Source organism: Anguilla rostrata, chromosome 19, assembly GCF_018555375.3.
Source record: "Anguilla rostrata isolate EN2019 chromosome 19, ASM1855537v3, whole genome shotgun sequence".
NCBI lineage: Eukaryota > Metazoa > Chordata > Actinopteri > Anguilliformes > Anguillidae > Anguilla > Anguilla rostrata.
This window is the reverse complement of record NC_057951.1, coordinates 2,094,993-2,109,423: the sequence shown is the minus strand read 5'-3', so window position 1 is coordinate 2,109,423 and position 14,431 is coordinate 2,094,993. Positions and strand designations below refer to the sequence as shown.

General features: G+C 46.0%; 1 protein-coding gene and 2 long non-coding RNA genes across 3 annotated transcripts in view; 2 read left to right on the top strand and 1 right to left on the bottom strand.

Annotated features, from left to right (window-relative positions):
• Positions 1–9,027, top strand: part of LOC135245765 (uncharacterized) — a 21,082-nt gene extending 12,055 nt beyond the window's left edge. Inside the window, exon 2 of the long non-coding RNA XR_010327388.1 lies at positions 8,749–9,027. This is a non-coding gene — a long non-coding RNA (uncharacterized LOC135245765). The remainder of the gene's footprint in view (positions 1–8,748) is intronic.
• Positions 1–14,431, top strand: part of LOC135245741 (uncharacterized) — a 165,426-nt gene that overhangs the window by 130,808 nt on the left and 20,187 nt on the right. The gene's annotated exons all lie outside the window — the stretch shown is intronic.
• The window catches only part of LOC135245725 (uncharacterized), a 38,769-nt gene that overhangs the window by 19,683 nt on the left and 4,655 nt on the right, over positions 1–14,431 (bottom strand). Inside the window, exons 7-8 of the mRNA XM_064319026.1 lie at positions 13,288–13,554; positions 9,963–10,289 (exon numbers count right to left, since the gene is read on the bottom strand). Coding sequence (XP_064175096.1) covers positions 9,963–10,289; positions 13,288–13,554 — 594 coding nt within the window. The remainder of the gene's footprint in view (positions 1–9,962; positions 10,290–13,287; positions 13,555–14,431) is intronic.

Genomic DNA, 14,431 nt, shown 5'->3' with positions numbered 1-14,431 from the left:
ATATAGAAGATGATGATATACTTTATTGAACCCCATGGGGTAATTTTTCCTCTGCATTTGACCCATCCTTAGTTACCTAGGATCAGTGGGCAGCTGCCTCTCTGTGCTGTGCCTGGGGACCAACTCCAGTTCTGAGGCCTTGGTCAAGGGCACCTGCAGGAGCGCACCTAACATGCATGTCTTTGAGTGTGGGAGGAAACCGGAGTACCCGGAGTAAACCCACGCGAACACGGGGAGAACATGCAAACTCCGCACAGAAAGACCCCAACCCGAGATTCAAACCCACGACCTTCCTGCTGTGAGGCGACAGCGCTAACCACTTGCTGTGAGGCGACAGTGCTAACCACTATGCCACCGTGCCCGCCCTACAACAATGTTGCATCGCATGAGCTGTCTGTCTATCTGTCCATCTGTCTCTCATTTACATTTCAGGCATTTCACAGACACTCTACAACCTTGAACCAACAGCCTTGGAGCAAAATGTTATACTGCACTGCCACCAACACTTACACACACACATGCACAAACACACACACAAATGCATGTATGCATGAATGCGCACAAGCATGCATGCACGAACATGTGCACACACACTTACGGCAGTCCATCGATGACAATGATGACGTTGCTTCAAATTCATTTGTTGGGGGTTTATTGGGTGTATTACGCCTGTGCATAGCCATGTGGCTGTGCAGGCTAATGCGTGATCCGCAAGTCTTGCCACATGAGGGGCGGGGGTATACGGCACAGGAAAGGGGGGGCCCTGCAGCACGTTGATGCCTCTGTGCACACCAGTGCATTCTCCTCTCTGTAGCCTGCTCCTGAAGGTGCCGGTGGGCAGGCATGGGATACATGCCTGACCCAACACAGAGTTTTTTTGCGAAGGAACAGGCAATGCGGGTGTATGAGTCCGGGCATGGATGCCACATAGGGACCCTGTCTTCCCAGGACACACCAGGATCCTTTGGAGGCAGCGGGTGGAAGGCCTCTAGAGTTCGTAGGGCCTCTGGTAGGGGGTCCAGGGTCCGAACCATAAAGCAGGTGGAGAGGCAAACTGCCTTGTAAAAGCGCTTTGGTGGGGGGTTAGGTTCCTGTTCTGAAAGACCGGACTGAGCCTGCCGAAGGCAGCAGAGGAGCCAAAAGAACTGGGGTCGTCGTCGATGTTGCAGGAGGGGGGAAGAAGCTACCGAGGTGGGAAATGTAGGACGAGGCAAGAGGAGATTAAGGGTTAAGGAGGCGCATGTGGTTGGGGGATGGACTCTTGCCGACTATCTGCGTTTCTGATGTTGATCTGGAGACTAATGGCGCTGTATATGGAAGCAACCACATTTAATGCACGCTGTAGGGATTCTGGTGAGTGGGCGAGGAGAGCACAGTCATCAGCGTACTGTAGCTCCAGGATGTGTTGGGTGGTGGTTTTGGTGAAGGCTTGAAGTCGCCGGATATTAAAAAGATTTCCATCTAGTCTGTACTGTATCTGTACCCCATCTGTGGGATCCAGGGATTTGTGAGACAGCAGGGTGATGGTGGAGAGGAACATGTTGAAAATAGTTGGGGCTAGAGCACACCCTTGCTTGACCCCCACATCCACAGGGGATTGGGGATTGCTGACCACCGATGCTCACACAGGTTTGCATCCCATCATGGAGCTGCCATACGATGTTCCTGAACTTTGGTGGAACCCCCAGCTTCCCAAGTACTTCCCACAGCAATTCCCAGTTTACAGTGTTGAAGGCCTTGGACAGATCAATGAACGCTAGTTACAAGTCTTTGCGGTGTTCTCTGAATTTTTCCTGTACCTGTCTAGCAAAAAAAATCATGTCCGCAGTGCTTCGATCATGCCTAAAGCCACGCTGGGATTCGGGTAGATGTCTTCAGTTACATGGGTTGCTAGGCAGAGTAGCATGATCCGTGCTAGCACCTTCCCGGCCACTGATAGGAGGGAGATAGCTCTGCTGTTACCACAGTCTGCTTTGTCACCCTTGTTCATAAAGATTGTGATGATGTTAGCATCCTTCCAATCTTGCAGGATGACTTCAGATGACCAGATGGCAGTGATCAGTTGGTGTATTCTACGGGTAAGGAGGTATCCCCCATGTTTTAGTATTTATGCCGGGATTCCGTCAAGGCCCAGGCTCTTGTTTCCTGAGGCTCATAGTGGCTTTGTGTACCTCTGAGAAACTGGGGGGGGGGGGGGGGTCCAAATGGTTGACAGGGGGCAGGCAGGGGAGGTCATAGAGTAGTACGTAGGGTGCTCCAGGTAGAGCTGATGTTGGGATCTGCTGGTGTTTCGGGGATCCTAGACAGTTGGTTTGCAATCTGTTCCCTGAGCTGGTTGATTTAGTGCGTGGACTTCAGTGCATCACAGTTGACCTTCCTGCATGGTGGTGTGAGGGTGGATTTCCAGGTTGAGTTTGACTCTGATCAAGCGATGGTCTGTCCAACAGTTGGCTCCACGCATGGCCCTGGTGACTCGCACCTCCTTCCTGTCAGCTTGGCGGACAATGATGTAGTCCAGGAGATGCCAGTGTTTAGAGCGGGGGTGTTGCCAGGAGGTCTTGAATTTGTTCTTGAGTTGGAACAAGGTGTTTGTAATGACCAGTTGATGCTCAGAGCAGAGAGTAAGGAGGCGAAGACCGTTGTCATTAAGCTTGCCAACACCGTGATGTCCGAGCACATAATCCACTGTCAGAGCCCACTCTTGTGTTAAAATCGCCTAGGAGAATGAGCTTGTCAGTGGATGCCGTTTTATTTATGGCGGAGTGCAGGGAGGCGTAGAAGAGTTCCTTGCACTCAGGGTCAGCAATCAGTGTTGGGGCATATGATGATGGTGGCATAACGATTGTTTGTGAGGGGAATCCGCCAGGTCATCAGTCTTTCACTGATGCCAACTGGGGATTCTGGGATCTTCTGAAGTAGGCTGTCCTCACAGCAAAACCTACACTATGGGGTGACGAGAACCTCCGGAAGCCCCTTCCAGAAGATAGTGCAGCCTTCTCCCCCCCTCGTTATGGTAAATGGAGCTTTAATAGGGTTTTCCAAAGGCTTTACACTTGATGCCTCTCATTCGCAGAGCAGTTAGGGGTAGGTGTCTCTACACAAGGACACTCGACATGCCCAGGGTGGGATTTGAACCGGCAACCCTCCGACTGCCAGACAATCGGTCTTACCTCCTGAGCTATGTCACCCCATATATGTTATAGAGTCCTCGCCATGGAAGCGGATTTCGCTGAGGGCCACAATGTCGATGTTGTACCTCTTCAGCTAGTGCGCAACCAGCGCTGTTCTTCTTCGGGGACGACAGGAATCATCACGTACATCCAGGAGAGTTTGGTCATTCCAGGTCGCAATTGTGATTTTTATGTGGGTTTTTTTTTTTTTTTGTTAATTTTCGACCGGATGAGGGATGACCCGGCAGCTGCCCGGGTTGAAGAGGAACAGGCCTTTTATAGGCCACATTTTCTAAGCCCTTCCCTCTCAGGGTGAGCAGGGCGGGGCTGCTCAGTCACATGAGGAGCTGCTGGTGAGGCACGCTGTTCCATCCCGAACCTCGGCGACCATCTTTCCCATGCCGCCTGCGCGCAGGGTTAGACTAGATACTCCCAGTCACATCCTGACCTGTATCCACCGCCCTTCCCCATTGCCGCAGGACTTAGGGGGTGGGGGTTGGGGTGGGAATGGGGTAGGGTATTTGGAGCAGGCTTGCGCAATTAATAGATTAGAGTGAAGGTAGTTGTGCGCAGTCTCTACCCTCACTGTCTTGGATCCACCCTATGTTTTCCAGTGGCATGAAGAGCTCATGACGACCTTCTGTAGAGGGGAGTTGCAGATGACTGCCAAAACACCGGTCTGTTGGTGCCGGCCTAATGCAGGTTTTCTCCACAGATTTATCATTAGGGGTTTACTCCCGTAGCCATAGCACGTGCAAGTGCACCCACTGGGCATTGGGGTCAGTGGAGCGTGGCAGTCAGGATGGCCACACGCAGTGGGCCTGTGCGCCTACCTCTGGGATCCACTGCAGTCCCGAGACCCCTGCTGTTGGCCCGAGGCTGCAAAGCACACGGTTACCAACGACGGGAGGCACAGTAGAGACCTGGGTGATGGAGAGGCTATGTACTGACAAGGAAAGACTTACGCACTCTGCTTTTCCAAAACTCGTGAGTTAGTCAGCGGCAGTGCCTGGGAGCGAGAAGCAAGCAAGCAGACAGCATGCAGCTATGCAGTCAGGGGGGCTGCACTAGCAATCCACCACCCCTTTGGACCAACACCAGTCCACACGCGCACACACACACACACACACACACACACACACACAGTCTCAAGGGTTTTATTTCACTGGGAACAGAACAGCCAATATTCCTCTGTCAGCTACCCATCACACACAAATCCCCCAGCATGTCTCGCACCTACCGTCCCAGTAGATGCTGTCGTCTGTGACGGTGATGTGGGCGTGGCCGAGAGAGATAATATGCTGCAGCTGCTCCTCAGGGCGGAGGATCACTACCCCATCCTGGCGGAAACATCAAAGCTTTCAAAAGTGATCTTGGTTTTGTTTTCCTCTCGCTGTCTTCAAACGAGATCAGCTGCACCTCCGCTTTTGGCCAGAACTTACTCAGTAAGTTCTGCAGCTGGTAAAAAGGAAATGGAAACCAAAAAGAAAATTGTAAAGCTGGTCCATGTGCACAGTTGGCACAGGCTGACTGCAGGTTCCCAGGTGACTAACAGAGGCCTGTCCCAAGTGAAGAAGTGAGAGGAGGATAGTCTCGCTGGCAAAACCACAGCGGGGTGCACAAGGGCCCGTCCATTTCAGGATTTTAGGCAAACTTTAGCCTGATCAAATCTGAATCTGAGATTTGTAAAAACACCAGCAGTGATTATCAAAAGTGATGTTTTCAATTTTGTTGAAGGTGATAAAAGTTCAAACTAAAATAATGCTGTGAAAACATGTACTACAAAACGCTATAAACAGAACGGTGGGATAAGCGGCAATGCTGCTAGGCCCCGGGGAACAGGACCCACCTTGCTTTTAATAATGCCCTCCAGCAGGACTCGAGCTTCTGCCCTCGGATCCTCCAGCGATGGCGGCATTGTCCATGGCACAACAAAGGAACATTTCATGGCTGGGGAGGTGAACCTGCAGTCCTACAGTTGGGGGTTAGGGGCACAAAACTGATGTAAAAATGTGTCTGAATGAAAGCTTTCTGCAACCAGCCCATGTTACCAGCCTTGAGGACACAGACCTCGTGGGCCTGACCAGAGTCCGTGGTTATGAATAAATGTCAAATCTTTGCACCTGTGTATGCAACCACATACGCAAGCTTTAATAAGATAATTCAGGCCAACTTCAAAACAAAGAGGCGGTGTGTCAGTACCAGCCTGCTTAACACGACTGACCGGGGTCTCAGTACCAGCCTGCTTTAACACTGACCGAGTCAGTACCAGCCTGCTTAACACTGACCAAGTCAGAACATCCTGCTTTAACACTGACCGAGGCGATCTGTTGTTGGTCTGCAGAGTCAACAACTCTGGGTAGCAGGATGTCTCCAGGGGCATCGTTGGGGCACTGCCAGGGACTTCCTCTGGGATGAAGTAGAGCACAGCTGGAGCCCACCCGCCACCCTCGCACTCTGGCACCACCTCCAGGTCATACGGGGAAGCGCTCAGGCCCGGCAGAGGCAGGGGGGCCTGCCAGCCTCCCCTTCGGACGTCGGGCCGCCCTCTCAGAGAGGCGGTACAAGAAGGCCACGCCCACCCCAGACCTGCCGCTCCACAGGGTTATCGGTCCTTCTGCCTAAATCTGAGATCCAACACTTCACCAGGGCCTGTGGACAGAGCAAACCAGCAAACATTCATCAGGGCCTCCAACACTTCACCAGAGCTCCTTTCTAAATGACTTTGGGCTTATCCTAGCCTAACGCAAGCTTGGAGTTGGTTGCTAAAGGGCGCAGAACGGTGTGGGGTGGAGATTTGACATGCCTCACCGAAGACAAAGGGCATGTGGAAAGACCAAAATATTTTTCCAACCTGCAGTTTACCAACAACAAAATTTGGAGAAATGGAGAAAAAGTGCAAGTTCAACAAAATGTTCAGTTTTCATCTAGAACAGTTCATGAGCAATAAACATTTTACATTATTTATTTAAACATACATTGCGCCAAATTCCAAAAATATTTGAGACAAGCATTAATGAGTTTGAAATAGACAATTCTTCTGTTTGTAGGACTGACAATTTGACATCTCTCTCCAATAAGAGTCGACAAGTGTTTGATCAATAGATAATTAAGCCCACCACAGAAGTGCATTCACCCACAAGTGTAGGTTTTCCACACCCTTCAACTACTGATGTGGTGTGGCTGTCTGTCACACCACTATCTGTCATTTGCACCTCTGAACTGGTAAAGCAGAGGAAGTCAGCTGGACCATAATTATCACCTGTCAAATCACTGGATTCAGATGCCCATCAGATCTCCATTATCACCTGTCAAATCACTGGATTCAGATGACAGACCTTTACACCTTCACTGGTTGATGTATCCTTTCTAAAGACGTCTACCCTCATTTTAGCCAGGCCTCTCCCCAACACAGCCCGACCCCTCCCAAACAGCAAGGCCTCTCCCAAACCAGCCCCTCCCACAACAGCAAGGACCCTCCCCAAACAGTCAATCCTCCAACACAGCCGACCCCTTTTCCCCAAAAGACAGGCAAGACCCTCTCACCCACAAAGCAGGCCCGTCACGCCAGAACAGCCAGCCCGGTGGTACACCCAGAAGAGCTGCACAGACCCTCCCCCAACTGAGGTTCAGATCTGCTAGGGACAAAATAAACAACTCTTCATCAGGCAAAGCCAAAGCCGCATCACCCCGTACATGTAGAATACCCATCACGTCAAAATAGGAGAGACCTACACCCCAATCAGCACATCCATCGTCCAGTCAAGCCAGGGACACACTTAACAAAACACGAGCAGGACACCTCCCGCAATACAGTGACAATCCAGAACTAAAGACATTTCGTTACTAGCACCCCAGATAAAGAATGCATCAATGGACTCACCATACATCTAACTGCAGTTTTTAAAAGCATATTAAGACTTCGGGATTGTAGTGTATAGGCTTTTATTTAAACTGTTCGCTCCGGCATTATTTACTCAGTAAGTGCTGAATGTGCTGTGGTATCTGCAGCTTCCCATGCCGGGTTACCCAGTCTCTGGACCGGACATTTAAGCATTCTATAGGTAGATATATAATGTATATATTCTATAGGCATTTGTGACAGCCTTGCCGTGTGGAGATAGGCTTGCTTCCTGCTAGCAATGTCCGTGAGTAAGTCAAACCTATGCTGATTGGAATTAGGAGATGAATCATCAAAAAGTGTGTATTTAAAATATGTTGCAAACCACCACTCCAATCCCGACAGTTCAGTTAAGGCTGCCATTGTTGTGAATGATGGACTTGTGTGTTATCTTTCTTTCTTTCACGGGAGCAACACAGAGAGATTTTACTTTAGTGAACGGGGATCACTGGTATTGTATGATCTTCTTCGGTTTAATTTTGTTTAATAAAACGTGATACTGTTGTCATAATTTATCAGTTGTAGCATAGATCATTTAAGCTAGCCAGCTACAGGTTTAATAGGAAATTAAAACTGGCCAATAATGTAGCTGCACCACACCCACTGATAGTATATTCAGTATAACCCGCTGTGTTGGCAGGTGTGTTATGCACTTTACACTGTGCACTGCTCGTCTCTGGTCCTGAAAATACCAACAGTCACAAGCCGCACCCGGTACACCATGTCACACCGTTGACTGCGCCCATCCAACACTGATTCCAGAAAATAGCCCTAAATCTTACTCTAGGAATACCTCCTGGATCAATAATTATATACACCCCTTAAAAAGGGATTGTAGAAAGGCTGAGCGTCAAGTTCATTACAGTCTTTTGAAGGATCTTATGCTAAAATTTTAATACTACAGGTAAGAATCGAGACCAAAGTAATTCTCCAATCTGATATCTGAAAATAGCCACAACCCAAGAGTCCTTTTCAATACCATCGATAGCATTGTCAATCCGTAATCAAAATGCAATCTGAAATCATCTGTTGTGTGAAAAGTTTGCCTTTCTTTGTCAATAAGATTATTAATATCGGAGTTCCAAATTCTGTTAATATCAGAGGTCCATTGTTCAGCCTCTTTTGAAGAAACCTAATCTAGATTCCACTGTCCTAAACAATTACAGGCCAATCTCAAAGTTTCCATTTCTTTAGAAGGTATTTGAAAAGGTGTTGTCAAAGCAGTTATTGACTTTTATAATTACTAATAATCTATTTACAAAATTCCAACTGACTTTCATGCAATGGATAATACCAAAACGGCTCTTCACAAAGTAACTAACAATTTCCATTTAAACGCAGATAACAGTGCTTGCTCAGTACTGGTTTTATGGATCTCAGTGCTGTCTTTGATATGGTTGCTATGGCTTAATTGACCGCCTTACAGACTGGGTGGGCATTGTGAATCCTGCCCTGACGTGGTTTCCTGCTCATCTCACTGGCAGGCAATGGAGGAGGAGTTAGGCTTAGATGTGCAGGCCAAGTAAACATATTGTGGCAAAAAGGTTATTCCCAGTAAGAAATTGCAAAGAAGCTTAAGATTTCCAGGTGCAGTTTTCAGTACATGCAGGGCAGGGTCCAGCTGATGGACAGCTATTTTACCAGAAGACCAAGAAATAGCAAAATAAACTGTCAAAGTTAATAGCAAAGTAAAACTGCACCACAACTACAGGAAAGGCTCAATGCAACAAGAGAGACACCAGTTTTTCCAGTGAAACAGTGGCTATGATCTGCTGGCCTAAAATGTTGTGTATCTGCAAAAAAGCCCTTGCTGCACACTATTAACAAGAAAAGACTCCAGTGGGCCAAGCACCATCAATACTGGACCAAGAAAGTTTGGTAAAAGGCATATATATATATATATATATATATATATATATATATATATATATATATATATATATATATATATATATACACACATACATATATACATACAGTATATACAGCATATTTACTTGGCTCTGCAAATCTAAGCCTAACTTGCTCCTCCTTTGCCATATTTCTTATAACTTTAGTGCCAAATTCACTTACACTACAAGCCAAATGGTATTAGGCTACCTGTGGTTTAAAAAAAACGCATCAATGAGATTTCAGTCAATTTAACAATTTTACTCCTCTGCCTCCAAAAAGATTAGATAGACCTCCAATAATTTCTTTAACTGTAATTAAAGCCAAAGGAGGTTATTTTGAGAAAAGTTGTGTTTTAAGTTGTTTTAAGTAAAACTCATTGTTGTGTTATTGTAGGTAGAAATTGAAAATGTCTATACTTTGGTTTGTTATTCAATAAATGTCCATAAATTAACTGAATTCCGCCGTACCTAAAGTTTTTTTCTAAAAATTATTATTTTTTAAACCCACAGATGGCCTAATACTTTTGGCCTGAACTGTACTGTACACCACACAACCAATACATGGCCAAAAGTATGTGGACACCTGACATTCAACATTTTATCCAAAATAATTTATGTTAATATGGAGTTGGCCCACCCTTTGTTGCTATAACAACTTCCACTCTTCTGGGAAGGCCCTATTCAAGATATCGGAGCACTGCTGCAGGGATTTGCACTGATTGGGCCATTAGGTCTGGCTCACAGTTGGCTTTCCAATCCCAAAGGTGTTGGATGGACTTGCAGTCAGGTTTCTGTGCAGGCCAGTCAAGTTCATCCACACCATTCTCAAACCGTTGGGAAAGCATAGAATCATCCAGAATGTGATTGTATGCTGTAGCATTAAGATTTGCCGTCACTGGGCCTAGCCCAAACCATGAAGAACAGTCCCAGAACAAGGGGTGTCCAGATACTTTTGGTCATATGGTGTGGGTACCAGACACAGGCGCTCTGTAGCTATACCAGAGTTTCCATCGCTGAGGACCATCCTGCTGAGGCGGGACTGGCCCACAGACTGGCCCGTAGACTGGCCCACAGACTGGCACACCACCTGAAGCCCCAGCTGCACCCTGCTACAGGGAGGCAAGCTGCCCACGGTGAACACCGGGCTGCCCAGCGTGTGTCTGAAGCTCCTCTCCTCCAGGACGTGGCCAGAGCCGTCCACGTGGAAGACCGTGAGCAGGAAGGCGGTGAGGCCCGAGGCGGGGTCGCTCGGGGGGCAGTCCCATCCCACGGTCACGCTGTTGCTGTCCCAAGCGGTCACCCTGAAGTTCCTGGGCACGTCAGGATCTGGGCATTCACACAGGGAACTTAACACTGCATTACTGTTAGCACCAGAGGAAAGGTGAAAACACTATTTTGGAGTCAGATAATCAAGATGAAATTAATCCCATTCCAGCAAGACTACACACGTTCCTTCACCACTCCGATACTTCCACTGTTTGGTTTGCGGACGGGTTTCTTACAGATGGTGACCTCCACATGCCGTTTGGAGTATCTGAGGGGTTTCTTACATGAATCTACTGGTGCTCACATATACCTGCTGGTGCACATCTGAATCTGCTGGTGCTCATATGAATCTACTGTGCAAATGTACAGTACTCGGAAGTGGCTATGGATAACAGTGCTGCCCATAATGCACATAATGTAGAAAGCACAAGATACTAATAACAATGGCTATTTAGCAGGGAGAATTAAGTGAACAAAATGTCAGGGTTTTGAACACAGTCTAACGTCATACACATTAGTGTCACTTAGGATGTAGGGGAGAGTCGGTATAAACGTAAGGCATAAATATAACACGGTAATTATATTTTTGTTCACTGCTGCAACAGTCGTCATTTAAGGATCGTATACGCGCAATTCAATCCTATACCGAATGATTCATGGAAAAGAAGCAGCATTTATCACATGCATTTATTATAAGCACACACCAGATTAGTCTGTATAGTAGGCTTTTGCGTTAGTTTAATGCAAAATGAATAGTTTTAAATTGGCAAATTGCACGTAGTGGTGTCTCTCCTGTCAGATTCTAGTTCCTCATTTACGAAATAGGGAAATGGACAATTATTGAAATGACTGAATTATTGAAATGAAATGAAAACATTTTCACGTGGGGAAAATTTTTTTCTTTTGAGGCATCTTTGAGAGAGACCAGCAAAGACGTGCTCAGATGAGAGTCACCAGCTACAAGCAAGCGAGGGGAACGTGAAACCTGACACCATGACAGGCTGAATAAAAATAGGTATTAATTATTCAACGGTTTTTACTGACAGAGGTCAAAGTGTGCAATGATTTTAAAATGCAGGTTTTGGTGACGGTCAGGTGCGAATGTCTCGCCCTCTCCTCTGACGTGCGTCTGAGCTGCTGTTTGTAGCCCTTTGTAATTTCATTGGAGCAAATTTCATCCCGCTGTCTGTGGTTGTTGCTGTTTCAATGCCATTAAAATCCTTTTTTGGTCAAATATACTGGCTTGTGCAAACTTATTTTCAATTTATCCTCAATAGCACTGTATCCTACAGTGTGAATATAGTTTATTCCACTGATAATGTTTGGTGTGAGGGTTCAGTTGCTAAATAGCCTGCCAGAGGAGAGACCGACACATTCGCACATCCGCATTCCGTATCAGCACCTGGCTATTGTCACGCAGTGGGGGTGTGAAGACAAGCCAAACTCCAGTAAACAGTCCTAAAAAAGTTTTAGTCATTCAGTCAGACTTAAGCCGCGTTTCCACCAAAATTACCCGGAACTTTCAGTCCCCGGAACTACTTTACCAGGAACTAAAAGGTTCCTGGAGCCAATGGTTGTCTGCGTTTCCACCGGGGTCTAAAGTACCGCGAAAATTAGGCAAATTAGCCCACTGACTTTGTCGTCGGTCCATCTGTCATATGATTTCTTCTGTAACCCCATACTACCACCGAAGTAGCCTACATTATTTTCTAATAACCGGGACAGCCCGGAGGGGTTTATTCCACTTATATACAACGGGTTACCAACAATGACTATATATGGTTACTTTTGTATTTATTGATTTTCATATATCTTCTCAAACACATTCATTAACAGCAGAAAACATGCACACGTTGTAAACAATTTGCTGTTTTATTACTTTCTCGTCGTCAATTCCATATGGCTAATCGCAAAATGACAAGAATAGAACGAAAACTCGGACTTGCGTGAAAATGTAAATTAGTAGTGGTACAGCCACCGTTTGCTTTCCTTCGAAGTTACTGCTAGCCGAGCAGCGAAGTGTGCCCTCCAGATGCGAACCATGCACCATAAATGAGTCCATAATCTTCCTGGTCTTTTCGTGGAATTGAAAAATGGCAGTAAAATTGAGTAAAATTACGGCAGTCTGAAAAAGCTAAAGGGAAGATTACTAGAATTAACCTGTTATTTTACCCGGATAAAAAGTGCGGAAGGTGATTTCCAGTTTGCTTGTACTGTATCACCAATGTTAATTATGCAGAACTACCGCATACCTCACATAACTGTATCAAACGTTTTGAGTCAATTACAACGGGCTAACAAAGAAAATCCGGAAGAAAATATTCAGCAACCGAATTAATCCGTTTGAATGTTTTGGTAGCCTACGTAATATGCTGTCCCAGCACGAATGCTTAGCATTTTATAAAAGGAATACTAAAGCAAGAAAAGAACAGAAGAGCACACGTTATAATTCCAAGACGTTGACAGGCTATAACCAAAAGTAGGCTACTGCGCCGCATAACATACAAGTTTGATTTGAAGTTATTATGAAAATAAATTGGTTTGCCGCTGCATATTTTCAAACATGGCGGGTAATGGCGGAAAATAAATACAACACAAATGCTACGAGTACTCGACCAATCAGAAATGTTCAGCGCTGCAAGCTCCACCCAAAAGGTTCCTGTACTTTCGGAAAGTACTACCCCCTGAGCAGGAACGTTTTGGGGGGTAAAACAAAGCCTAAATTTAGACCCTAGTTCCTGCGGTGGAAACGCACTGAGTTCCTCAAAAGGTTCCTAGTTCCGGGGTATAGTTCCTGCGGTGGAAACGCGGCTTTAGGCTGCATTCACACAAATTTTTTTAAATTACGGTGAAAAGGTCTTTTCGATTCCCAGTTCAACCTGCTGCCAGTGTTCGATGATGCATATCCCAAACCTGTTTAGACAATTTTTCAGAAAACAGTGTTTGACAGTGTATTTTTAATCCATAATGGCATAAATGATGCACTCTTACTGGTGAACGCAGTGACCATGAGTCACAGGACTGTGGGGAGGGGGGGGGGGGGCAGACGCACTCTTACCGGTCAGCGCAGTGAGGCACAGGACCGCGGGGCCGAGCGCCATCTCCACACACGCCACGTAGCTCCGGCAGCCGTCCAGGCCAGCGAATCGGTAGTGCCACCTGCGCGTGGTCTCGTTGCACAGGACCGCCAGGCCGTCCAGGTCCGGCCGGTACAGCGCCACTCTGTGCAGGGGGTCGGGGGGGACACGGGGGCTCCCTTGCCAGGAGACCAATAGCGTGGAGGCACCCCGAGACTCCGCCCTCAGTGGAAAGCGGTGGGTGTGGCCTGGGGATGGCAGGGTGTGCTTGAGAAACTGGCATTGTAACCCAGGAGGTCATTTATGCCAAGCTGCACTGCTGATGGAGCCTTCAAAGACACCAGTTTCCATAGACGAGCTACTGTTAATGAAGAACAGTAAGCCAACATCTAATCTATTAAGCCATAAAAAGATTATGCTAGAATTCTGGAAACCTGAAATGAGGCAATGTTCATTTTTCAGGCGTCATACACAGCAAACAAATTATTCATCAAATATACAAAAGCATTCTGATATTATATTTAATATGCAGAGTGATACACATAAAGTCACGGATTAAAGCCAAATTTACAGTTACTTCAACTTTACACAGAAAAACTGCCCACACCAACACCTAATAATTATCAATATACCTACAGTAGTAGGTTTCATTAGGTCATATTTAATTATGACCTAATGGAACCTATCACTCCATCTATTACACATCTAAACAGCAACCTGAATCTAAGCTTTTAAGTTAAATGTTGAATTAACGTCAAATTCATTAGTATTTATCATAGCAATATTGGTTTTCTGATACAGTATAACACCTGTTAAACTGAATTCAAACAAAAGATATACACATTCCAATAACTGTTAAACTTGTAAATAAATAAAAAGAAACTTTCATAATTTGTATAGTGATCATTTCAATTATCCATATGGAAAAAATGTAATTATCAGTATGTATGTAGTTATCCAATGAAACTGCTTTATACACTGATGTGGACCATTTAACAAACTGATTCTAAGCTTTGAAGTTATGTGCAAAAAGCCCCATGTATTTGGCACAGAAATTAATTTAATACCCTGAAATTATATTCTTAGTAAAAATAGAAATATTCTGGTAAATTACATATTCAAAGG